Source organism: Pelobates fuscus, chromosome 7 (genome assembly GCF_036172605.1).
Source record: "Pelobates fuscus isolate aPelFus1 chromosome 7, aPelFus1.pri, whole genome shotgun sequence".
Taxonomy (NCBI): Eukaryota; Metazoa; Chordata; class Amphibia; order Anura; family Pelobatidae; genus Pelobates; species Pelobates fuscus.
Window position 1 is genome coordinate 163,100,680 of NC_086323.1, and position 27,857 is coordinate 163,128,536.

General features: G+C 44.4%; 1 protein-coding gene across 1 annotated transcript in view; it reads right to left on the reverse strand.

Moving 5' to 3' along the window:
* The window catches only part of APPL1 (adaptor protein, phosphotyrosine interacting with PH domain and leucine zipper 1), a 55,081-nt gene extending 41,154 nt beyond the window's left edge, over positions 1-13,927 (reverse strand). Inside the window, exons 1-3 of the mRNA XM_063426883.1 lie at positions 13,808-13,927; positions 12,279-12,377; positions 5,280-5,339 (exon numbers count right to left, since the gene is read on the reverse strand). Coding sequence (XP_063282953.1) covers positions 5,280-5,339; positions 12,279-12,377; positions 13,808-13,861 — 213 coding nt within the window. The 5' untranslated portion in view covers positions 13,862-13,927. The remainder of the gene's footprint in view (positions 1-5,279; positions 5,340-12,278; positions 12,378-13,807) is intronic.
* Between the last annotated feature and the right edge of the window lie 13,930 nt (positions 13,928-27,857).

Below are 27,857 nucleotides of genomic sequence, written 5' to 3' on the forward strand. Positions count from 1 at the left end.
CTACATTTACCTGCTTTGTGGATGTATCAAGAAAGTCATGCATCCACATTTGACATTTTATGAAGATGAGAAGCCTCTCTGTGAAGGCCCAGATTACGCCTTCTGTACCATGTGGTACAAACCAGACATTACTCCCGAACCTTGCTATGAAGACGAGCTTTACCACTGGACTGATGTGAAGCTCACTGCTCAAGATTTCTATTGTGATTCTGAAGGCAATAGCATGGTCTTGGTCCAACTACCTCAACAACTTAACTACCTCTACCGCCATTGGGATACTGCTATCCCACATATTCCTGTTACCAAATTGAAGACAAGGTCATGGAATGATCTTGGGCCCATGGCAAAGCTATGGGCCACCATGGATGAAGAACAACTACAGGAAAATGGCCAACAACTGACCTTCTGGAAGCGTGGCCACGCCACTTCCTAGAAAAAGAATTTCAAGATCTGGTCATAGTGAATGATTATGACCCCGAAACACCTCATGACTGTTTTGAACAGATGAAAATGGAGACAGTGCACCTACCAACTGTACATGAGAATCCATTACAAGATCCAGATTTTACCCTGTTTGTGGACGGCTCAAGATATGCTGATGAAGAAGGAAGATATCATACAGGATATGCCGTAACCACAACAGACGAAGTTATCAAATCATCATCATCCTTACCGCCAGCAATGTCTGCGCAAGAAGCTGAATTATAGGCTCTGACTTCAGCATGCAAAATTTCCGAAGGAAAACGTGCCAACATCTATACAGATTCAAGATATGCTCTGGGTGTGGCACATGACTTCGGCCTAATTTGGAAGACAAGAGGATTTCTTACCACCGCCGGTACACCAGTCAAACATAGTACTGCAATCAAGGAGCTAATGGATGCCCTCCTACTCCCTGAAGAAGTGGCCGTTCTGAAGGTAAAGGCCCATGGGAAATTGGATACAGATGAAGCAAAGGGCAACCATTTGGCTGATCAGGCTGCTAAGCTAGCAGCCAGAGATCTGCAGGAAGTGGATGAAGAAGTGTCCGGACAAGAAGAAGAAGTCCCTATTTTTGCTCTACAAACTCTTCCTACTGATTTGCGAATTTTGCGAGAACAGCAAGCTGCAGTCACTCCTGAAGAAATCCAGAAATGGAAAAAGAAAGGAGCCGTCCAAAAGGACGGAGTATATTACAACAACTTCAAATTTTGTCTTCCAAAAAAATTATATCCAGCAGTTGTCCAGTGGGCACATGGGCCTGCACACCTGTCAAAGGAATTGATGGCCGCCCTCATACAGAAGTATTATGAAGCACCCGGAATCACAACATTGATCAGCAGCTTCTGTAAGGCCTGTGTCATTTGTGCAAAATGCAATCCAGGAAGACCAATCAAGGTGCCTGCAAAACACCTGGCAAAGCCCATGTACCCCTTCCAGCGAATTCAAATTGACCACATCCAAATGCCCAAGAGTGGGCCCCATGAATATGCACTAGTCATAGTGGACATGTTCTCAGGATGGCCAGAGGCCTACCCAGTGGCCAATATCACTGCAAAAACAACCGCAAGACGCCTACTTACAGAGATAGTATGTAGGTTCGGACTCCCAGAAGTCATTGAAAGTGATCAAGGCCCAGCCTTCACAGCAACAGTGACTAAAGAAATTTGGACTGCTCTAGGGGTGACCCTAGCCTTCCACACCCCTTACCACCCACAAAGTAGTGGTAAAGTAGAGCGCATGAATGGCACTCTAAAAGCCAGAATGTTAAAAATGTCACAAGAAACAAAAATGCCCTGGCCAGAAAGCCTGTCAATAGCTTTATTTAGCGTTAGGCACACACCTAGAGGGAAGCATTCACTGTCCCCATATGAGATTCTATTTGGGACAGCACCCAGACTAGGTTGTTATTATCCGCAGCAGTTACAGCTCCAATCAGATGTTTTAGTAGATTATGTAACTGAACTTGCAAGTGCCTTGAACAAAATACATGCCCAAGTTTTCTCTTCAATTCCAGATCCCGATTTGGATACAGGTACCCATAACCTGCTTCCCGGAGATTGGGTTCTGGTCAAGAAGTTTGTGCGGAAAAACACCCTGGAACCAAGATTTGACGGTCCATTCCAAGTTCTCCTGATTACCGCAACCTCCGTCAAACTGGCCGGCAGGCCAAATTGGATCCACGCTTCCCACTGCAAGAAATCTCCAGCCCCCGAGGAAGCAGATACCGCACAAGCATGTACCTCTGGTACACCTTCTCCCTAATCAGTCTTATAAAGGCCCAACAAGTAGCCATCACCAAAGATATTAGTGGGTATACCTTCTGGTACAATTCATCATGCACCCATGTGGCTACTTACACCTTTGACTATTGTGACATTGTAGAATGCCCGTTCCCCACATCACAAATCCAGAGTATTTACAGAGATATCCCTCATTCAAAAGACCCATATGTTTGTGTAGTTGACAAGCAATGGGGGCACAATTGTAATCATTGGGGGGCGGCGGGATGGAATGCCGGGCCTGCCTGGGGTTACAAACCAAAAAGTGCCTTATCTAAAGTAGATGATCAAGGTAGATCCCTTCTCCAGAGAATGACTTTGAGAAAGCCTGGGGGGGGTACACCAATGAAATTGATCCTTAACATTGGCATCCAAGCCCAACGGATGCAGATCAGTATGTGATGGGAATGTATTGGAAAAAGGGTTCCTACCGTAAATTAGGGCATTTCTTCTTAAAAGATATGTGCAACTCTTCCGAGTGGCAAGGGGCCACCCATATGGTCCCTAACCCATTAAAACCTCATATCCAGACCTTTCAAGACATGATGGCCATTGCTAACCCCACCTTTGAAGATACCATGGCCGCTGAAACAGGTTTTAATGATGTAAATTTATGGTTAGAATGGATGAAATATAATGCTAATAAGCATAATAAGACTGCATGCTATGTGTGTGGTGGTGCCCGGCCCCACCTGGGTACTGTACCTCTAATCCTGCCAGTAGATGTAGAGGAATGTGTTTTAAGCCTTTTTGCCTATCACTATGATTTTAACAGGTCCATATGTATTGCATGGACAAAGGAGTATCCTCTCCTAACCAAGGATGTCAAACCCCCAGATGGTATTACCGTGTATAAAGGTAATTACACTTGTTATGCTAATTATGATGGAATTGGTAGATTCTTGGGTAACTTTTCTAAGGGGTATTGTGCTACCTACAGGAGTGTCTCTATGAACTTGTTGCAGTTTCACACCAGGTCATTAGGAGATATCTACTGGTTGTGTGGGGATTTACAGCTGAGATCCAGAATGGACAAGGAATGGTGGGGGGAGTGTACTTTGGCTAAAGCTATTATGCCTATACATATCATCTCTGACACACACCTCGTCACCCATGAGTCCAGGCACACTAAGGTTAAGCGTGACGCCCCAGTGAAAGGAAGTTTTGATCCTCATGTTTATATTGATGCTATTGGGGTGCCTAGGGGGGTGCCCAATGAATTTAAAGCAAGAGATGAAGTTGCTGCAGGATTTGAATCACTTTTTGCCATAGTTACCACAAACAAGAATTTAAATTGGATAAATTACATTTATTATAATCAACAGCGTTTTGTTAATTATACCAGAGACGCCCTCCAGGGATTGGCCGAACAATTGCAGGCCACATCCCAAATGGCTTTTCAGAATAGAATGGCCCTAGATATGATCTTAGCCGAAAAAGGAGGGGTTTGTAAAATTTTGCCCGACACCTTCACATGTTGTACCTATATCCCAGAAAACACAGGCCCTAATGGTAAAGTTACATTAGCCATAGAGAAATTAAATGACCTGTCTATAGAGTTGAAAAGGAATTCTGGGATACAAGATCCCTGGGAAAGATGGTTTGGTTGGATGACAGGCTGGCAAAAGGCTTTAATGCATATTGGTATGGCTATACTAATTTTTCTTTTTATCTTTGCTCTTCTCTTTTGTTGTATCCTCCCATGTTTGAGAAAATCCCTCATGAAGACTGTTGACCAAGCGGCACCCACCTTCACCCATCTCGAAGTTGATGACCAAGATTTCCAAGACATCAACTCACCCTGTCTGCCGTTGCAAACAATCCCTTTTGTTGATAAAGTGCAGGAATTCTAGGAAGGGACTAGCTCAGGGACAGCATCTGTCAGTGAATGGTAAAGGCCCCGTGTGGAGAAGTGGTGGGTTAGCTGCCATGGGATACCCGTGGGTGTGAAGTGTTCGAGAGCCATACTGACGGATGAGTTAGCCTATTAGGGTCAGATCTAGGGACAGTCTTGCACTTTGCATTAACACCTAGCTAGCAGCCACGGGGTTTCTGTGCCTTTGGGTTAACACGTCTTCCTGGTACTAACTTAATAAAGTTTTATCTCTTAGAATCTAACATTTCATAGGGGGGACTGATGTGGGATTATTTAAAAATCCTTATTGTATGTGTATTCAATTATTGCACTAACTCCATTTTAACCTTATACTGTGACAATCCTCCATTTTGTCCTCCTAACCTGACTTCTTCAATCCTCCATTTTGTCCTCCTAACCTGACTTCTTCAATCCTCCATTTTGTCCTCATAACCTAACTTGTTCATTTTAAAACTACCTTACATGACAGAATTTCCCAGCACATCTAATACAATAGAACAAAGACTGTATTTTCTATAAAGACATGATTAACACAGGAATTGCTGACTTTTCCTTAAGATTTGCAACATAGTATAGTTTGAAGGCCATGAGAACACAGTAGTAATGAAATGTTCTATTCATAAGAGACCTTGCACCTGGCCACGAGGCCTGAGATCACCGACCGTGTAAAATGACGCTCAAGACCCTTTGTCCCCCACCCGTGTCCAGAACAATCCCACCTCTTGGTGGGTGGACACGGGACTAACCACTTAGTTTTTGAACCAATTAATAATATTGATAGGAGGACACTAATCCCGACACTTAACAATTAATCCAATTAATGATGTTTATTTGCTGATATTCTAATAATCAATGATGACGGAAAATGTCTCTTAAAAGGACCTGCGCGTCCGCTTTTTACTCACTTGCCAATAAATTTTCTCGAAGTTATTTTAACCTGAACCTTGTGTGTCAGACTTAATTACTTCAGCGTATATACGCAATTTGATTTTATTGATTTGGACAGGAACAGATAGACATTTAAACATTTTGGTTTACTGCTAAAAAGTACCATAACATATGCTAGGAATACAAAATTGCATTCCGGGCCTATAGTTTCCCTTTAAGGCAGGATGTTTGTAGTGACAATCCTCATCACATACCTGTTTCTCATATTCTTTCAGAAGCTTTGAAGTCAGGTGAGTGGCTGCGCTCAGTTCATTCTAAAACAGAGAGCAAAGAGACAGGAATAAAAATGGTTATTAACAGAAATAGGTGATATACAGTAATCCACTTTGACAAGTTAAAAAAACAAAAACATTAAAGTAACTGGTACTGGCTGATTTCAGGCTTTTTTTTATATATAAATGTTGTTGCAAGAGCTTTATAGATAGAGCTGGTGATAAGAGGACAAGAAAGCGCAGGGAAAAAAAAAAAAAAAAAACAAGTAATGTTATAAAATACAGCTCCAAGATTAAGGCAGCCCTATTTCCATTCAGACAACCAGCGCAAAGTAAAAGGCTGGTCAACCTAGCTGAACCTGTTAGATGGAATGTGAGGTTTGTGGAGCAATGCAATCAAACAGTCCAACCGACTGACACCAGCTGTCCCTTAGATTTATGAAGTAGAACAAAAAAAAAAAGAAAAAAGAAACCCCAAAAACACTATAGAGCTGTGATTACCGGTAACTTTTTACCATGTGATATTCACTGATCAGTCATAACATTAATAATGTTGAGGATATCATTACAATGGCACCTGTCAAGAGGTGGGATATATTAGGCAGCAACTGAACAGTCAGTTCTTTAATTTCACCTGTTGGAAAAATGGCCAAGTGAAATGACACTGATAAGGGCCAGATAGTGATGGCTACACAAGCAAGTCAGTGCTTCTCCAAAACAGCAAGTCTTGTATGCAGTCGTTATTACCTACTGGAGAGTGCTGTAAGGAATGACAACCGGTACACCGGCAAAAGGGTCATGGGAGCATGGGGATCAAAGGCTAGCCTTTCTGGTCCGATCACAAAGAAGAGCTACTGTAGTTCAAAATGCTGAAGTTAAAAAAGTTAAAGTGGCACTGTCACTAGCCAAATTCGCAAAGACCCCCGACAGTCACATCGCCACGGGTGGTCCAGTGCGGCAGGTAAAGGTGACAGTTGGGGGTGGGGGGGATTGACACAGACTCCGCCCTGAGTCTCAAAAAGTCACACGGCGAAGAAATACACAGACAAAGTAGTCCCTATCTATTGACTAGGATCCAAAACAGTCAAAATGAGGTTTTTTTCAGGGGGGAGGGTGGGAATGACAGTACTGCTTTAATGTTGACCATGATAGAAAGGTGTCTGTTGAAAAAAGTGCCTTCAATAGGGATGTGAGCAGCAGAGCTGGACCATGGAGCAATGGAAAAAAGGTTGCATTGTCTGATAAATTAAGTTTTCTTTTAGATCAGGTGGAGGTCCCACCTTCCAACTTAAACCAGCTGCTGCTAATGTCTTGATGCCAAATACCACGGGACATGTTCAGAGAGTTCTTGTAGAGTCTACGCCTCAACGCATCAGCGCTGTTTTGGCAGCAAGAGGGGGACCTACACAATATTAGGTATGTGGTTTTAATGTTGTGGTTGAGCAGTGTATGTGGACTTTCTGGACATCCCATTTTAAACTATGAGCCTTCAAAGAACCACTCCAGTTTAATATATGGTTATATATTAAAAAAAAATAATAAATAAATAAAATCACATAGTTACATAGTTACATAGTTACATAGTTACATAGTTACATAGTTACATAGTTAGATAGCTGAAAAGAGACTTGCGTCCATCAAGTTCAGCCTTCCTCACACCTGTTTTTTGCTGTTGATCCAAAAGAGAAAAAAAAAAAAAAAAAAACCCCAGTTTGAAGCACAATTTTGCAACAAGCTAGGACAAAAAATTCCTTATTGACCCCAGAATGGCAGTCAGATTTATCCTTGAATCAAGCAGTTATTACCCTACATTGAAAGATTATATCCTTGAATATTCTGTCTTTGCAAGTATGCATCTAGTAGCTGTTTGAACATCTGTATGGACTCTGATAAAACCACTTCTTCAGGCAGAGAATTCCACATCCTGATTGTTCTTACAGTAAAAAAACCTTTCCTTTGCCTTAGACGAAATCTTCTTTCTTCCAGTCTAAACGCATGGCCTCGTGTCCTATGTAAAGTCCGGTTTGTGAATAGATTTCCACACAATGGTTTGTATTGGCCCCGAATATATTTGTATAATGTTATCATATCCCCTCTCAGGCGACGTTTTTCTAAACTAAATAGGTTTAAATTTGTTAACCTTTCTTCATAGCTGATATGTTCCATTCCTTTTATTAATTTTGTAGCCCGCCTCTGCACTTTTTCTAGTGCCATGATATCCTTCTTTAGAACAGGTGCCCAAAATTGCACAGCATATTCAATATGTGGTCTTACCAGTGATTTATAGAGAGGCAAAATGATATTCTCGTCCCGAGAATGAATGCCCTTTTTCATGCATGACAATACCTTACTGGCCTTGGCCACTGCTGATTGACATTGCACATTGTTGCATAGTTTGTTGTCTATAACAATTCCCAAGTCCTTTTCGTGTGTTGTTATCCCTAATTCGCTTCCATTAAGGGTATACGTTGCTTGTGTATTCTTTACGCCGAAGTGCATAACTTTGCATTTTTCAACATTAAATTTCATCTGCCATTTGAGTGCCCAGTCCTCCAGTCTATCTAAATCCTTCTGCAGCAAAGTAATATCTTGCTCACATTGTATTATTTTACAAAGTTTTGTGTCATCTGCAAACACTGAAACATGACTTTCAATGCTGTCTTCAAGATCATTTATAAAAATGTTAAATAGAAGGGGTCCCAGAACAGACCCCTGAGGGACACCACTTGCCACCTCTGTCCAGCTTGAAAATTTACCATTAACGACAACTCTTTGTATTCTGTTTTTAAGCCAATGTTCTACCCAAGAACAAGCATTTTCATCGAGACCGATTTCCTTGAGTTTGAACACTAATCTTTTGTGTGGAACTGTATCAAATGCCTTGGCAAAATCCAAATAGATCACATCCACTGCAACACCCTGATCTATACTTCTACTTACTTCTTCGTAGAACGCAATCATAAATGTAGTCCTAATTATTCTAGCATTTAAAGCAACATAGTTTTTGTTGTAATACTACCAATTAACCCCTTGAGGACCAAACTTCTGGAATAAAAGGGAATCATGACATGTTACACATGTCATGTGTCCTTAAGGGGTTAAACATGCCTTTTTCCACTCAGTTTTGTGAATATGAAGCTACTGACAGGCATAGAGCTCCAGGTCCAAGGCTTCCTGATTGACACCTTGGGCTGGAACAGAAGTGAAGGATCAGAGAGATCGGGTGCATGATTGTTAACAAACGAGGTAATGCCAGTGCATGGGACCTCTCTGCACCATAACAACTTCATTCCACTCTAGTTGTGGTGCACGGAGTGTCTATTTAATATGGCGTTGGCTTTCCACAACATTTTGGATTGTGTATATGGGCATTTGTGAGGTCAGGCACTGATGATGGATGATGAGTTCTGGCTCACAATTTCTGTTCCAAAGCATTACAAACTTTTAATTGGTTTAAGTCAGGCCTCCATGCATACCACTCAAGTCCCACCACATTAAACCATGTGTACATTGACCTTGCTTTGTGTACAGTCAGTCATGCTTAAACTGCAGTTGTACTCCCCCCCCCCAAAGAGTATTTCATAAGGACAGAATGTTTATGAAATACCCATATTGACCATGTTGAAATTCCACTAAAATTACAATCCAGTAAAGAAATATACTGAGACAAAGTAGGGACAACCATGTGCCTGAATATTTCCTGCGCCTGACACTTCTAGACACTCAGTGGACCTACCGCCTTGCAGTGTCAATCCCTCCCAGTGACGGCTGCAGGGAATTAGCTTTATCTACTGAGGATCCCGTGGGCTTCCTGGATCCTCCATTGACTTCAATGTTGTATTCTCCCGGATGAGCGAGAGTTCGGCAGTGACGTTGGCAGTGAGAATATGTTAATGCTCGCAAGGAACAGGTTCAGGTAAGTAGAACAAACCTTTGCCTCCCCCTGCCAACAGCGATATCTGTGTCAGGGGTCTCTGCAAAAGTCCTCAGACAGTTACAGTGCTTAACCCCTTAAGGACCAGACTTCTGGAATAAAAGGGAATCATGACATGTCACACATGTTATGTGTCCTTAAGGGGTTAAGGGTCCCAAACATAAAAAAAAAAAAAAAGCCCCCAGACCATTATCCTTCCGCCACCAAACTTTAAAGTAGGCACTATGCATTACAGTAGGTAGAATTCTCATACACAGATACTTCCATCAGAGTGCCAGATAGTGAAGCGTTTCATAACTCAGCGGACACATTTCCACTGCTCCAGTGTCGGCATACTTTAACCAGGGGCGGACTGACCACTCAAACTTTTAAGGGCCGAAGCAGTCAGGAAAGGCTGCACTCATGCTTCTGCTGTAGAGATCAGGGATCTCCACATCCAGAAGGACGTTTGCAGGGGCCATGATGAGACCGGGGGCCCCAGCGACCTGTCATCTTGCAATTCCATTCCCCCATTCAGCGTGAGACCTGGCAGCATACCTCCTTTCACTGCCAGGTCTCCTCTCCCTGCAATCAATAGACACTGCTCCTTGGTAGGATGGGAGGGGGCAGGAAGTGACATCACACGGAGCACTCATAGCATGCATAGAGGTGAGAACAAGAGCCTGGCACAGCAGATTCCTCCCAAGCTGGAGGGAGGGGAAAAAAAACTCAGTCTGGTGCAGGTAAGAAGGACAGGGGTGAAAAGGGCTAATATATATGTGGGTTGAAGGGGTGAGACAGGGCAGAGGCACACAGGGGCTTTGTAGAGATGTGGGCTAGATGTGTTTTTTTTCCCCCATTTATTTATTTACTACATATTTTTGTTGGTTCTTCCTTTGTGTTTATTTCTATATGTTTGTCTAATTTTTGTGTTTTTATCTTCAATTGGGAACCCATGAGATTTCCACTTATTAGGGGATTTATTTTTTTGGATCATTGGTTTAGCTAAGGTGTCATTACCTTATATGGCTTGCCTGCTTACAGATTTTTTTTGTACAGCCCATTATATATCACTTTTGCTTTTTAAGTGAATTCCCTATGCTTATGAATATGTAAATGTGTCATTAATGTTTTATATGGTATAAAATGTAATAAAGATTACTTTAAAAAAAAAAAAATAATAATAATAGGAGGGGTTAAAAGATTAAATATAAACTATAGTGCCAGGAATACAAATGTGTATTTCTGACACTATAGTTTTGAAAAAATAGTTTAGGTGATCAGCCCCCCTATCAGAGAAGTAAAAGAGTAAAAGGTGTTTTACTCATCTTTATTCCAGTGCCGCGCTGGTCTTGTCGAAGCTGGCTCCAGCCAGCCCGCCTTCTTGACTGAGATCCTCAAATTTGGTGATCTAAACCAGGGCTTGACAAATCCCAGGTCACCACGGCGACTAGCAATTTCACCCTGGCGCCTGGTATTTGCCAGCTCTTTAGTTAATGTAGCCGCCAAGGGAGCTGAGGCAACATGGAGCCGACCACCCTGAGGAGGATGGAGGCGACTGCCTGAGGCAGCATGGAGCTGGCCGCCCGCGGGAGCATTGTAGGAGGCGCACGAGGGAACAGTAATCTTACTGCAGCTCCTCTCTGCTCTTTCGCGCAGTTTAATGATGCCAGGAGCTGGAATATGACGTCACTCTGGCCCCAGCATCACTGCATAGAGGGAGCAGAGAGGAACTGCAGTAAGATTAAAGAGCAGCCCCACTGGACCCCAGGTTAAGATTTACTCAGCTATCCCAAAGGTAGGGAGGCTGAGTGGGTGTTTATTAAAACAAAAATGTGTGTGAGAGAGCCTGTCAGAGTGAGAGTGTGTGTGTGTGTGTGTGTGTGTGAGCCTGTCAGAGTGTGTGTGCGTGTTTAGGTACCTGCTTGCTCTTACTGCCTTTTTCCCCCACACCATGCCAGTTTTGCCGCGGCTGGTCCAACCCCAATGGCTGAGATTATCAAATCTTCATGATCTCAGCTAACCCAATGCCCAAAGACATTGAACATCAGTGCCTCCCACTAGAGGTGGTGGCACTTATGTAAACACTGCCTTTTCTCTGAAAAGGCACGGTTTACATTTAAAAGCCTGCGAGGATTAGCTGTGGACACCAGAACAAATACATTAAGCTGTAGTTGTTCTGGTAACTATAACATCCCTTTTAATAATCAATATTCGGTCTTCAAAGGGCCCAGGATATAATGTTGCCCGGGGGCCCAGAAGACTATCTGTCCGTTCCTGACATTAACCCACTCGACAGCCAACACATGGAATTGCACATGTTGATGGGAGGATTGGGCACAGCTACTCGGCCATGGAAATCCATTTCACGAAAGTTGACATTTTTTACCTCTTACGTGCTTCAGCACTTGGAGCCCACATTCTGTGAATATGTGAGGGTAACTACTTTGTGGCTGTTGTTGCTCTTAAGAGATTTCCAATTCACAATAATAGAACTTACAGTTGACTGGGGTAGATCTAGTAAGGCAGATATTTCCTGAACTTACTTGTGGCAAAGTAGGCATAACAGTGCCACATTTCGTACAGACTACTGGACTGCTCTTGTTTGTCTTTTAAGAATACATGGCAATTTGCGGGATTTTATGTACCTGTTAGCAATTTATGATGCTGAAACATGTGTACTCAAGATCAGTATAGGTGTCCAACAAATCTCTAAATGCCAACAAAATTTGATTTCTTTTAACCAAAATGAAAAAAAGTGTACTCGTGGCCTATTCCAGATAACCTATACTTTCTTCCATGGGTAGGAAAAACTGAAGTTGGGCTAATAATTTTCAAAGAGTCAGTTTATAGAAATGTATTTCAAATGATCCAATACTTGTGTTTGTGCCACATTCAAAAGCCGGTAGGTTCATTCCCATTTATGGCAGTAAAAAGAATTTAGTGACATTACACACTGTGTAAACATTTATAGAATATTTTTTGTCAGTGTAGGTTTAAAAACAAAATAATCAGCTTGAGGCGGAGTATTCTTTAGAGTTTGTGATAGTTAGCATTGTGGTTTATACCTGGGCATCATAAATCCTTCGCATTGCATGATAGAGCTGATTGCTGTAATTGGAAATAGCAGCAGTATCCTCTTCAAATACACCCAGGAGAGATCGAGTCTGTGAATAAAATGACAACGTCAACGCGGCTAATCGACAAACATAAAAAAAAAAGCATAGATCATTCAAAGGTTTGTCATGCAAGACACTGGGTGTCTGACGGTGGCAACTAGATCATCAGTATTCCTCCAAATATCTATAACAGAAGTGGAAGAGAGTAAGTCTGACATTTTGGAAATATTTGTGCTTCGACACAGTAATTAAAACTATATTATTTTTTTAAGATTGTGAATGACACTGGATAGCCCCGTGAAGGCCAACCCTGGCATTGTAAATGGTTTTTTTAACCTTTATAAACCAAAGACTCTAGAACTTGTATATGCAATACGTAGGTTATAGGATAATGACCAAATTTGGCACTGCATATGTTTGTGTACTAATCAAATATCGAGTAGTGACTCAGTCACCAATCAACATGTTGAGTCATAGGAACCACCATATGCACCAGTCTGAGCTCTACAAAAACATCAGTTAAAAAACAAAATAAATAAATTGGAAGATACTATGGATACCTTTCCAGATAAAGTTATCTAAAAGGTGCATCCTGTAGAAAATACGGTAGAAAGCCATCCTGAAGAAAATATTTACACATTCTTTTAGAAGCAGCAGACTACATTTTGAGAATATTTGTAACAGTGTGCAATTCATACTTATTTGCATATATGGTTATATTTTAAAAAACTAAAATCACATAAATGTAGTCCTAATTATTCTAGCATTTAAAGCAACATACTTTTTTTGTAATACTACAGACCTGGGGTATAGGGGTTGTATCTCTGTCACACCTGGGGTACAGGAGGGGGGTTATCATCTGTCACACCTGGGGTACAGGAGGGGGGGGGGTTATCATCTGTCACACCTGGGGTACAGGAGGCTGGGGGGGGGGTTATCATCTGTCACACCTGTGGTACAGGAGGCTGGGGGGGGGGGGGGGTTATCATCTGTCACACCTGTGGTACAGGAGGCTGGGGGGGGGGGGTTATCATCTGTCACACCTGTGGTACAGGAGGCGGGGGGGTTATCATCTGTCACACCTGTGGTACAGGAGGCTGGGGGGGGGGGTTATCATCTGTCACACCTGTGGTACAGGAGGCTGGGGGGGGGGGTTATCATCTGTCACACCTGTGGTACAGGAGGCTGGGGGGGGGTTTATCATCTGTCACACCTGTGGTACTGGGGGGGGGGGTTATCATCTGTCACACCTGTGGTACAGGAGGCTGGGGGGGGGGGGTTATCATCTGTCACACCTGTGGTACAGGAGGCTATCTCTGTCACACCTGGGGTACGGGGGGGGGTATTTTTGTCAGAGCTGGGGTACGGGGAGCTGGGGGGTTAAAGAAGGAATCTCGGTGTCCGGCCGGGTGCAGTATGTGGTGACAGCCCGCAGTATTGGTGTCGGGGTCTGTATGGAGGGGTCGGGGTGCACTGACCTGCGGGCTGTCCTCCAGGGTCTCCTCTATGGGCAGTTTGTCAGTGATGGGCATGGTGATAGACGGTCAGGCCTGTTGTGATCAATTCCTCTCGAGATCTATTTCCTCCGCTCTCGGCAATCATCGAGCTCCGCCCCCTCATGTCCGCTCCAGCTCTCCTCCTCCAATCACACTGCTTCTCCATTGCCTGCTTCCATGGTAACAGCACCGCCCACAACGTAACTCCGCCCATAATGTCAAACATACTGCACGGCCCACAACATGGTAACCCCGCCCTCACTGAATGACGAGATGACGTGGGAATGTCACTCACCCCAGGTGACAGTGGGGGCGGGGTTATGGGTGCACTGGGAGGGGGTGAACCAAAATGACGTAAAACTTTCAGAGGGTCATTAACCCCTTCAGGACCGGCCTGTTTTTGCGATGTTTGTACGTTAAGGACCAGAGCAGTTTTAACACTTTTGTGGTGTTTGTGTTTAGCTGTAATTTTCCGCTCTCTCATTTACGGTTCCCATACAAGTTATATATTGTTTTTTTCAAGACAAGAAGGGCTTTCTTTACATACCAGTATTTATATTATGTCATATATTGTATTTAAAAAAAATAATGAAATATGGTGAAAAATAAAAAAAAAAACATGTTTTTGGACTTTTACTTGAAAAATCTTTTACTTATCTACAAAAGCTAATGAAAAAAACTGCTAAATAGATTCAAAATTTTGTCCCGAGTTTAAAAACACCCAGTGTTTACATGCTTTATTGCTTTTTTTTGCAAGTTATAGGCCTATAAATACAAGTAGGAAATTGCTGTTTCAATATATATATATTTTAAATGTATCAATAGTGACATTGTTACACCGTTATCTGTCATAAATCCCCGAAACACACCTAACATGTACATATTTTTTAAAGTAGACAACCCAGGGTATTTAAAATGGGGTATGTCCAGTCTTTTTTAGTAGCCACCTAGTCACAAACACTGGCCAAAGTTAGCATTTATATTTGTTTGTGTGTTAAAAATGCAAAAACCGCTAACTTTGGCCGGTGTTTGTGACTAAGTGGCTACTAAAAAAGGCTGAACATACCCCATTTGCAATACCTTGGGTTGTCTTCTTTTGTAAATGGTATGCCATCATGGGGCTAATTCTCATTCCTTGGCTACCATACGCTGTCAAAGGCAACCTAACCAATCTGACAAATTTCAATAAAAAAAATCAAGCCTTATATTTGACCCTGTAACTTTCACAAACACTATAAAACCTCTACATGTGGGGTACTGTTATACTCAGGAGACTTCGCTGAACACAAATATTAGTGTATCAGAACAGTAAAATATATCACAGCAATAATATCCTCAGTGAAAGAGCTGTTTGTGTGTGAAAAATGCAAAAAACTTCACTTTCACTGACAATATCATCGCTGTGATATGTTTTACTGTTTTGAAACACTAATATTTGTGTTCAGCGAAGTCTCCCGAGTAAAACAGTACCCCCATGTACAGGATTTAGGGTGTCATAGAAAGTTACAGGGTTAAGCACAGTGCTAGCAAATTAAATTATCTGGACTTTTGGCCTGGGTTGGCAGGCAGGTCCCTCAAATTGCAATCATTAAAATTACTTAATTAGGTAAAAATATTACATAAATATGCACGTAGAATTTTAATATATATACATATTTATATATTTGACGTCTACGTGTATATTTATGAAATTATTAATGTAATTTTGTATGTGGACATATGTATATTTCGTATTATTTTTATTTATTTATTTATACATAGATATATATATCATTACATTCTAAGTGTATTTTGATATAAATATATATATATCAATATCAAAATACTGTTAGAATAAAATTGAATATATATATATAATTTTTTTTTAATTATTAAAAATTATTTTTATTTTTTGTTATTTATTTTTATTAACATATTATTTGTATTTTATAATAATATATATATACCATATATATAGTTATTATATATATTGTATATATTCGTGTGTAATTTAAATATAAGTGTATTTTTATATTAATATACGTATATATAAATATAAAAATACACTTAGTGTGACATTATATATATGATACATATACATATATTATATATATAGATATAATACATGTATATATATCATATATATATACACATATTATAATTTTTTTTACACTGATTGTTTTTTTTTTTAACTTTATTTCTGATTTTACACTTGCAGGGAGACTGCCTGTCAGCACAGACAGTCCCCCTGCAGGCAGATACAAAGACCCCTATTGCGGTCATGTGATCGAGTGATCACATGGCCGTGGGGTCCTGATCTGCCGAGGGGGGACTGCCCGGGCAGACAGGCAGTCCCCCTGGACCGGGAGGAGAGCTGATCGCCGCCGTGGGACCGACGGCGATCAGGTAAGTAGCCCAAAACCGTTATGACGGTTCAGGACCGTCAGCGGTCCAAACGCACGTTTTACCGCTGACGGTCCTGAACCGTCAGCGGTCCTGAAGGGGTTAATTGTCAGACTCAGTATTGCCATAAACAGCTGACATGTGAATGGTGTAATATCTCCAGGTTAGCTCTGGGGGGGCTTCTGTTCACACAACTATTTCAACAGAGAACTTTTCAAGTTTAAAAAAATACCTCCCACAATGATTACTTCAAATTATCAATATAGACCTATCTATGAATCTGTCTATCTAATTATATAACTATCTATATGATATATAACATATATCGATTCATTTATCTATCTATATTATATATATATATATATATATATATATATATATATATATATATATATATATATATATATGTATAATCTACCTATTAATGTATGTATCTATTGTTTGGGTGGGGGATGTTATGCGCTCAGAGACCCCATGGCCTCCCGGGCTAAAGACTCTTTATGTCTAAGTCACCCTGTACCCAGAAGGGTGCAAGGTGCAATGCCGGCCAGACCCCAGGACTGTAGGGGCTGGTCGGGGACAAGTACTGTTGGGGGCATGGCACTAAAAGACTACGTGTCCCCTCCTGGCAGCAGCATTCTGACTAGTGTGAGTCATGCTGAGGCTGCTGGAGGTAGACAAGGGGAAGATGTGTGATGGTCCGCCGTCACTCAGTACCATGCTCACTGCTTATCTATGTGTTACATAGCGGAAAAGAGACTTGCGTCCATCAAGTTCAGCCTTTCTCATATTTGTTTTGAAGCACTTCCAATTTTGCAACAAACCAGTAAATAAAATCCCTTCTTGACCCCAGAATGGCAGTGAGATTTATCCTGGGATCAATAAGTTATCACCCTACATTGAGTATGGACTCTGATAAAACCACTTCTTCAGACAGAGAATTCCACATCCTTATAGTTCTTACAGTAAAAAAACCTTTTCTTTGCCTTATACGAAATCTTCTTTATTCCAGTCTAAATGCATTATCTTGTGTCCTATGTAAAGTCCGGCTTGTGAATAGATTTCCACACAATGGTTTGTATTGGCCCTGAATATATTTGTATAATGTTATCATATCCCCTCTCAGGCAACGTTTTTCTAAACTAAAGAGGTTTAAATTTGTATACTCTTTCTTCATAGCTGATATGTTCCATTCCTTTTATTAATTTTGTAGCCCGCCTCTGGACTTTTTCTAGTGCCGTAATATTCTTCTTTAGAACAAGTGCCCAAAATTGCACAGCATATTCAATATGCGTTCTTACCAGTGCTTTATAAAGAGGCAAAATGATATTCTCATCACGAGAATGAATGCACTTTTTCATGCATGACAATACCTTACTGGCCTTAGCCACTGCTAATTGTATTCTGTTTCCCCGTGTATCTGTTATATAGTGTGTCTTTTGCCTTTTCCCCGTTCGGGAGAGCTCATATGAATAGTGATGTCCCGAACGGTTCGCTGGCGAATAGTTCCTGGCGAACATAGCATGTTCGCGTTCGCCACGGATGGCGAACATATGCGATGTTTGGTCCGCCCCCTATTCGTCATCATTGAGTAAACTTTGACCCTGTACCTCACAGTCAGGAGACACATTCCAGCCAATCAGCAGCAGACCCTCCCTCCCAGACCCTCCCACCTCATAGACAGCATACAATTTAGATTAATTCTGAAGCTGCATTCTTTTTTTTGTGTGTGTGTGTGTTTGTGTTTATTATACATTATCCTCCATAACCAGTAACCTGTGTTTATTATACATTATCCTCCATAGCCAGTAACCTGTGTTTATTATACATTATCCCTCCCATAGCCAGTAACCTGTGTTTATTATACATTATCCTCCCATAGCCAATAACCTGTGTTTATTATACATTATCCCCCATAGCCAGTAACCTATGTTTATTATACATTATCCCCCCATAGCCAGTAACCTGTGTTTATTATACATTATCCCCCCATAGCCAGTAACCTGTGTTTATTATACATTATCCAACCATAGCCAGTAACCTGTGTTTATTATACATTATCCCCGCATAGCCAGTAACCTGTGTTTATTATACATTATCCCCCCATAGCCAGTAACATGTGTTTATTATACATTATCCTCCCATAGCCAGTAACATGTGTTTATTATACATTATCCCCCATAGCCAGTAACCTGTGTTTATTATACATTATCCTCCCATAGCCAGTAACCTGTGTTTATTATGATACCGGAGAAACTGACGGAAGCCAAGCACAGAGAGATGGACACAGGTTTCTTCAGGAAGGAAGAGATTCTTTATTGGATTCACCGACCGGGACTCAGAGGGACTAATGTCACCAAAAAACAGCAAAGTCTGAGCCCTGATCATACAGTGTAGGTCCCTTATATAGGCATGTAGCTCCTCCCATAATCAGTTCAACCTACACATACTCTTATCCATCAACCGAATAGAGACTAAATTCCTGTTTGACCACATAGCTTGCCCAGCACAATGGAGGAGGGGAAATACTCGTATATCCTGTATTCCTACACTTGCTCAGTACACTGTTGATTGTATCTTAGCTACATGTAACCGACTAACTGATACACCAACATACACATATGCCACGTGGAAATCTCGGCCTACTAAATTTAATTTCTACCGAGCTTCCACCACAATTATACATTATACCCCCATAGCCAGTAACCTGTGCTTATTATACAGTATCCCCCCATATCCAGTAACCTGTGTTTATTATACATTATCCTCCCATAGCCAGTAACCTGTGTTTATTATACATTATCCTCCCATAGCCAGTAACCTGTGTTTATTATACATTATCCTCCCATAGCCAGTAACCTGTGTTTATTATACATTATCCCCCCCATAGCCAGTAACCTGTGCTTATTATACATTATCTCCCCCATAGCCAGTAACCTGTGTTTATTATACATTATCCCCCCACAACCAGTAACCTGTGTTTATTATACATTATCCCCCCACAACCAGTAACCTGTGTTTATTATACATTATCCCCCCCATAGCCAGTAACCTGTGTTTATTATACATTATCCTCCCCATAGCCAGTAACCTGTGTTTATTATACATTATCCCCCCATAGTCAGTAACCTGTGTTTATTATACATTATCCTCCCATAGCCAGTAACCTGTGTTTATTATACATTATTCTCCCATAGCCAGTAACCTGTGTTTATTATACATTATCCTCCCCATAGCCAGTAACCTGTGTTTATTATACATTATCCCCCCATAATCAGTAACCTGTGTTTATTATACATTATCCTCCCATAGCCAGTAACCTGTGTTTATTATACATTATCCTTCCATAGCCAGTAACCTGTGCTTATAATACATTATCCCCCCATAGCCAGTAACCTGTGTTTATTATACATTATCCTCCCATAGCCAGTAACCTGTGTTTATTATACATTATCCTCCCATAGCCAGTAACCTGTGTTTATTATACATTATCCCCCGCCCCCATAGCCAGTAATCTGTGTTTATTATACATTATCCTCCCATAGCCAGTAACCTGTATTTATTATACATTATCCCCCCATACCCAGTAACCTGTGCTTATTATACATTATCCTTCCATAGCCAGTAACCTGTGTTTATTATACATTATCCCTCCCATAGCCAGTAACCTGTGTTTATTATACATTATCCCCCATAGTCATTTATCGTTGGACCTAGGCAGCATGATGTCTTAGGCCGACCCAGAGAGTGAGTAAGTGAGTGAATAATATAAAATATATGTTCAGAAACATATTAGTAATATATGTAAATCGGGTTCATGCAAAGAGGGTGAAAAGGTATTAAAGAAAAACACACTTATTGCATCAAATTTACAAAGCCAAACTTTTAAAAGCTTTCCTCATTTCTTTCTCGGGATGAGGAATATATCGGTTGTAGACTGAGGATTTCCATCTGCCCAATCTTTTAATAATATGCACTGGGGGGGCGGGGCCTGACCTCGGAGCCAAACGGACGCTGAATCCTGTAGCTCCTGCTCAAAGAGGCAAAAACACGGGAAATCTACAGAAACACGGCGATAAATAGACTCATAAAGGCCACCTGCTGAGAGGTGACAATAAGGGGCTTAAAATGATACCAAACAAGCAACCTTCCCCATGGTACTCCCCTGTACTTCTCTGCCGGCCTACAAGCATGGACGGCGCGGAGGCGACGGCCGCTCCTCCGCTGCCACAAACGGCTGTGAAAAGCAATCCTGGCCCTTGTCCCCCCCCCTCTGGACCGGCAGGGGTTATCCCGGTCCCCACTGGGGTGATTATACACTCACCTCTCACAGATCTGACATACACCGCGGAACAACACAAAGGCAGCGGCTCACTGCTAGCTAAAATGGTGGCCGAAAACAAGCCTGTGCCACTCCAGCCATCACTGGAGGAACGCATCAATCAGGCCTTTGAGCGCTTCTGGGAGCAACTCGAAAGCAAAACACAGTGCCCAACGCTGAAACCACCCGCCGCATCTCTACCCCAGCCTGATCGGCCACACACTACAGCCAAACAGAAACTCATCGGGAGAAGACTTGGAGCGGCGCTTAAAACGGGGAGGCGGAAACGGAAGCCTCGCCGCCGAATGCTGTGCCCTACTACACAACGCTGCCGCCCTGGCCCAGAGCGTACCAGAGAAAACCAACTTAAGCACCCCTACTTCCCTCGAACGGCTCCCATACAGCATACTCAATGGAACTCACACAAGGAGTACCAGCACACGATCCAGGTTTCATACCACCTCAACCCAAGTGACCTCGAAGCTCTGACCTTGCACTGGTGGGATATCGTGAGGAGAGCGAGGATTCAGCCTCACACAAGCCACGCTGAGCCCGAAGTGGGGGTGGGCTGAGGGGATAATAGTAGGCTCATCTAGGCTAAACTGCCTTACTATACAGCATTGACAAGTCAAAGCCCCCAAGAAACACTCCTAAGCATTTTAGATAATTTTGATAATGGAACCCTAGTAGTTTAATGTACCTCCTACTCGTTCATAAACATGTTCTGTTCTAGCATAAACCATGAGGGGTATAGGTTAACCCTGGTGAGAGCGATATAAAGCTTACTGTATATAGCTTGATGTGGGTAGGGAAGCAGACTGCCTGTCGGTGCCTCCTCGTTTGTACTCATGCCCAGTGGATGCTAACTCCTGTTAATAGTTTGCTAACGCAGTATAATTGTTGACCTTTTTATTTTTATTTCTACCTGTTACTCGCCACGCCTTGTTTATACGCTTTACTTTCATTTCTGTGTACAATCATAAGACGTGTATGTTCTGCCTGACTAACTATATACCTAAAAATGTGCTAAAACCTAAATGTCATAACTGTAAAATGCTGTAATAATACCAATCTTGCATATGCTATTGTGGCATTGTGAGATGCTTATGTTCACTCAAGCACTCAAAAATAAAGAATTTAAAAAAAAAAAAATAATAATATGCACTGGAGTGTCAGTGTTGAAGGAGACCGAAGCTGCCCCTATTCTAAATGAAAGACCCGAGATATGGATACAACCCAATCTTAGGAGTAGTGTTCTGATGTAGAAGATGAATTTAGCCGTAGTCAGAGGGATTCAGTGAGAGTAGTGGTGAAATGTGTGTGGCATGACTGAGTGTGGGTAAGTAAGAGTCAAGTATTTTAACTGGGCACTAGTTCTAGGTGGGATAAAGTGGTATAGCGGATGGATGAGTAGTTTGTTTTGTTTTAGAGGTTTGTAGAGAAAGTATATAGTGATAATGATTTTTAGCGATATCCAATATTTTTAAGGTGGTCTCAAACAAACATAAAATGCTATATAAAATTTGTGGGAATATCGAATAGTCGTGTACAGTAAATCAGAGAGGGCTCAGAATATCGAACCATCGATCGGTAACCTGGATGAAGTAGGGGGTCTATCTGTTTTATTAAATACGCGGTAATATGCTTTTAATGGGATAGGACGTTAGGAAAGGTGTGGGATTGGGATAAGTGGTTGTGGCTGTATTTACCTTATCCTGGGACCGACCTGGCTCCTAAGCTTGAGCCGCGCGTGGCTGGATCACTCCTGCCTCCACACGAGCCGCATGCGGCTTGATCTCCTCTTCTGACTTAGCCGCGTGCACTGACCGCAGTGATCGGTCACGTGGCCCGCCTGGCACTAGGAGCACGGCTCGAGTCACAAGCTCGCTCTTAAAGGGGCAGTGGGAGCCAAAAGTTGGCCCATTGGCCCACGTCATTCCAGCACCCCCACACACGAACGTTTTGGGGGCGTAGGCATGACGTGGGCCAATCAAATGTTAAAGGATATTTTAACTTCCCTAGCCCTATCCATTTTGTCCTATCGTGGTTTCTGTGTCAGTACCCTTTAGTGCGTTCCTTGATCTATTTTGTCTATTTTGGTATTGACCATGGCTTTGTTCTTGAATCTGAATTTATCTTTAACCCTTTCCTGTCTTGTTTGCCCATGTGACTGATTACCATCTACCTGACTCTGGCTTGTTCTCGTTTTCGTAGTCTCTCTGTTACCATGACCTCGTCTCGTTTCTGATTCCGCTTTATCTCTGTCTGACATTTAGTCTGGCCATTCTAAGTCCAGGTAATAAGTTATATCCTAGTCTTGTCCCTTGCTATCCTAAACTCTGCGTGTTGGGGTATTACATCATGACATTATGATAGGACCATGGGCCCTGCAGGTTTAGGACAGCAAATGGCCTCCTATGAGGCAAGATTTTAAGAACAGAATCACCGTATGGACCAGATTGCCCAGGCCCATCAGACACTTTTGTCCAGAAATGCTTATTTGGCCCCTGAGACACTGGTATGCGTACCATCTCAACCTGTACTTCCCATTCCAGAGGCATCTATCCTGACTAGAGATGTCCCGAATAGTTTGCTGGCGAATAGTTCCTGTCGAACATAGCTTGTTCGCGTTCGCCACGGATGGCGAACATATGCGATGTTCGGTCCGCCCCCTATTCGTCATCATTGAGATAACTTTGACCCTGTACCTCACAGTCAGCAGACACATTCCAGCCAATCAGCAGCAGACCCTCCCTCCCAGACCCTCCCACCTCCTGGACAGCTTCCATTTTAGATTCATTCGGAAGCTGCATTCTTTTTTTTAGACAGAAGTGTGTTATATTTGAGCATGCTAGGCTGAACGTGCGTATATCATGGCTAGTTGCACTGAGGGTATGAGTATATAGCAGTACATTGTTGAGAAAGATGGCTGTCATGTTTAGGGTGTAGCTTGCACGTTATCAACTGTGTATTTATATCAGCAGCTCCACCACTAGTTATAAATCAAGTGTGAGTCGCCCCATGAGATGAGACTAGTGAATAACATAATACATGAATGGTTAAGGTAAAGGCATGTAAGGAACTACGACAATAAACTCTTTAGGAGGTGAAATGATGACATGTTGAAACGCTTGCTACTTGTATGTACGTAGTGGGCATTGGATAGCATTCCCTTCATCCCCCATAAAACCATAACTACCCCTTCAAATAACGACAGACAACTTCTTGGAGAAAACAGGCCACAGCATTTATTAACACAACCAAATACTGTATAACTCCTTTTAACATATAACGAAATAATAATTATTATAAATGAACATAAACAATTTGCATATAGTCATACAGTAACCAAAGAAACCGTCCTTGCCAATCTAACTTCCCCAAGGCTCTCACCTCCCCCCTCGGCATAATAAAAACATCTTCCTTTTCAGGGATCCCCACCCACTCGGTGGGGCCCAACCATAATGCTCCCCACTGGTCGACTTACAACCCGGTGGGGACACGTCCAACCTGGTACCTCCTCCAGGTTCACCATAAGAGACAGGGGGAGGATGAGACCCGGCCATTATCCCCCTTTTTCATCTAATCTACGAAACCATCCCTTATTTGGCAAGGACACACCCCCGCCACAACCCCGCTGTTTTAAGCCTAAAATCAGCGGGGGACCCCAAACAAACCAACCATGGCCTGTTCCACCGTCTCTCGAATGGCCAGATTAAAACGGTCGAGCCCGACCCCAGACAAATGAACCCCATCCGGCCGCAACCAATCTGCCGCCTCCTTCTCAAAACCTGATGAAATGGGCATCCCCCAAAATCCCTATAACGAACCGTGAAACCCAACAGATGAACCCTTCGCGGCAGCACTCCAACGCACTCCAGATGTATGCTTGCCGCCAATAGTTCCTTGTCGAGTGCTCAATCATCCGCCCCGAGAAGGAAAAAACAATCAACGGAGCAAAACAGCGTCCCACACACCGGAACAAATCTCCTAGAGTCCCACCTTCCTATCCTCCGCACATCCCGATTCAGCATACCCAGCCGAGAGGCCTCCGTCGCAGTGCCAATGCGGAAAGAATGACCGCCAAACAAATTAAAATAGGAGAGGAAGTTCCCCTCCTCGTATACCACGATTGGGCCAGCCAGGTACGGCCGTACCGCGGACTCCCTGAGCGCCCAGACCAGACAGGCGTCCAATCCTGGGACCGCTGCCAGCGGGACCCACCTGCCCTTGCAAAGGATGTCGGTCTTGTATGGACGAGTCTTGAAGGACACCAGGTCCTGACCATCCCGGACATCCGCAAACAGAATCCTCCCCTACCTGCTGACCAGTTCGGACCCATCAATACCCCAATCCTCATGGCCCCAAAGAAATGAAGAAACGACGAGGCATACCTCCGGGAGCACCTGGCACAATTGTGCCCATAGGGCCCCCAAAACCGGCCTCTTTGGATCCACAAAAACCGACCCCTGCACGGGCCCCACACCGCATGCCATACCAGAAACTCCGTGGCGACAGCCACCCAACCCTGGGACTTAACCAGAAAACTAAACTGGACACGCGTAAGGACACCCCGGAGGACGACATATCCGCCGAAACCCAAATGCTCCAGCAGTCCCAACAGACCTTGTAACAAACAGGCGAACCCGCAAATACACCCACCTCTGACTCCCGCGCCTGCCATTTCACCCGTACCCTGGAGTACTTTGGCCCAAGAGGAACCGGACCTACACGACACATGAAGACACGGGCACCGGAGCACCAGACGCTGGAGCAGGGGAAGTGCCAAAAGAGAAAAGGGGGGGCCGAGAGCTGGCTAATCACCTGGACAACCCTGAGGTTGGCACAGTGAATAACAACCCGACGGTCCTGTAGCTCCCGACCCCACAAATCCAATGCCACCACAATGGAAAAGCTCCAGGAAGGCAAGAATTCCTCGTCAAGTCGGAGGCAGACCACGCCGCCAACCATGTCAGCACACCAGCGCGATCCCAGAATCGCCCCAACCAGACAGAGCCAGCCGCATCCGTTTAGAGGGGCAAGTCCGAACTGGACACCTCCGGCGCCTGCCAAGGTGACCTTCCAATATACTCGGTCAGGAAGAAAACCCAGACCTCCAGAGCCGGATAAAATACTGCGGTCCCGGTAGTAGCGGCCACCAGGCGCCTGCGGGACAATTGCCCCATGGGCCTGATCTGGCAGCGGAAGATAACCTCCCTAACAGGGACTGCAGCTTGCACAGCTGCATCCTCCCCAGACCCCTGGCCATCACCACACCCTCTCAACCTCATCCCGCGGCAGCCAGCACTCCATGGCCACAGAGTCAATTTCGATACCCAAGGAGCTAAGGCACGTCACTGGGCCCCACTGTCTTATCGTGCTCCAAGAGGACCCCAAAGCTCCACCGAGTCGAGCAAGAGTCAACAAGTCAGCGAAAACCCACACACAAAAGCCATCAAGGTAACGCAGCAACGAGCCAATCCTTGCCTCCTGCCGCACCACCCACTCCAGGAAAGAGCCGACGCACTCACCATAAAAGCAGGTAACGTACAACCCATCGGGAAGCACGTATCCACAATACCGACCACAAACCCACCACCCAGGAGTTGATGACAATCATATGAACTGGCAACAAGCGAAACGTGGCTCCGACGTCGGCCTTCGTTAGCAAAGCCCCAGGGCCCACTGCCCCGACCATGCCTACCGCAGCATCGAAGGATGCCTAGGAGCCCGACATCTTTCACCAATACCCCTTGAGGGCAGGGCAAACGATGAATAGACGAAAATCCCCCGCCTCCCACTTGGGCACCAGGCCCAAGGGGGACCTGCAACTTGGGGAGCGACAGGGCCTCAACTGACCCCGCGAACCACCCCAAAGCTACCTCCCGCAGGAGCGTATCCAGCACCATCTGCGGGAAGTCGAGCACAGACTTAGAAACATAACATAGAATGTGACGGCAGATAAGGACCATTCGGCCCATCCAGTCAGCCCAATTTCCTAACAGCTTCAGACGCCACCTGCTGGACGGATCCGGCAACTGCACCCAAAGCCTGAAGCAGCAGTGGAGAGATGAGGCCAACGCTCCAGGACAGGAGGCTGCCGAGACAGGTAAGGAGAGGGGGGGGGGAAGGAGAGAGGGGTGGGGGGCAAAGAAGGACAGCAAGGAGGAGGGGGGGGGGACAATAATAGGGAGGGGGAACAACAATGAAAAAAGGGGGGAACACAGTAATAAGGGGGGGGACAGAATAAAGGGGGGGACAGTAATAAAGGGGGGGACAGTAATAAAGGGGGACACAGAATAAAGGGGGACACAATAATAATAGAGGTGAGGGAGGGGGAGGGAGCAAGTATAGCCCCTATACTCCAGGACCCCTCCCCACCCGGCGGCAGTGGCTGAGAGCCACCCCGCGTGCCCCACAGGGGGCCCACTTACCACTGCCGGCCGAGAGGGGAGGACCCCGGGCGGCATCCCACATGCCGCCCGGGTTGATTGCCGTGCTTCCGCCCCCCCATTACCTCCGGGGGGGGCGCGGTCCACTTCAGATGCCGCCGCCCGGACAGCAGGGGCGGTGGAAGGACCGGGCGCGGAGCAGGCCGCGCGCCACGTGGTCCAGGCTCGCGGCCCAGTTGAAGACTCGGGCTGCATATCCTGCCCGAGGAGGAGAGTTTTGGCACACAGAGCCCATGGAGGGAGCCCAGGGTGGGAGCCACAGGCAGGGAGTCCAGGGAGGGAGACACAGGGAGGGGAGACACAGGGTGGGTGCCCAGGGAGGGAGACAAAGGCAGGGTGCACATGGAAACCAGGGAGGGAGACACAGGGAGGGAGCCCAGAGAGGGAGACCCATGGAGGGTGTCCAGGGAGGGAGACACAGGCAGGGTGCCCATGGAGCCCAGGGAGGGAGACACAGGGAGGGAGACACAGGCAGGGTGCCCATGGAGCCCAGGGAGGGAGCCACAGGGAGGGTGCCCATGTAGGGTGCCCATGGGGATCCAGACCGCTGGGGAGGGGAACCTCATCGCCAGGCTGCTGGGGAAGGAGGAGGCCACCGTCTGCAGCAGCAGTTCCAGCCCTGAGGGCAGACAGGATGGCTGTAACAACCAGGATCCAGCATCCAGGGCCCCAGGCAGAAAATCCAGCAGGCCCAGCAACAGGAGGAGGCAGGAAACTTGTTGCTGGCCCGGCTCCTAAGTGGCAATGAGGCCAGTCTAATCTGTCACCACCCACTTCCTCACATCTCACACTCCCACATGTAGCATATAGCCAATCATGCTTTATCCATCCCACACTCATACATGTGCCCCTGTCCGCTAAGCTGCGCACTCTCCCT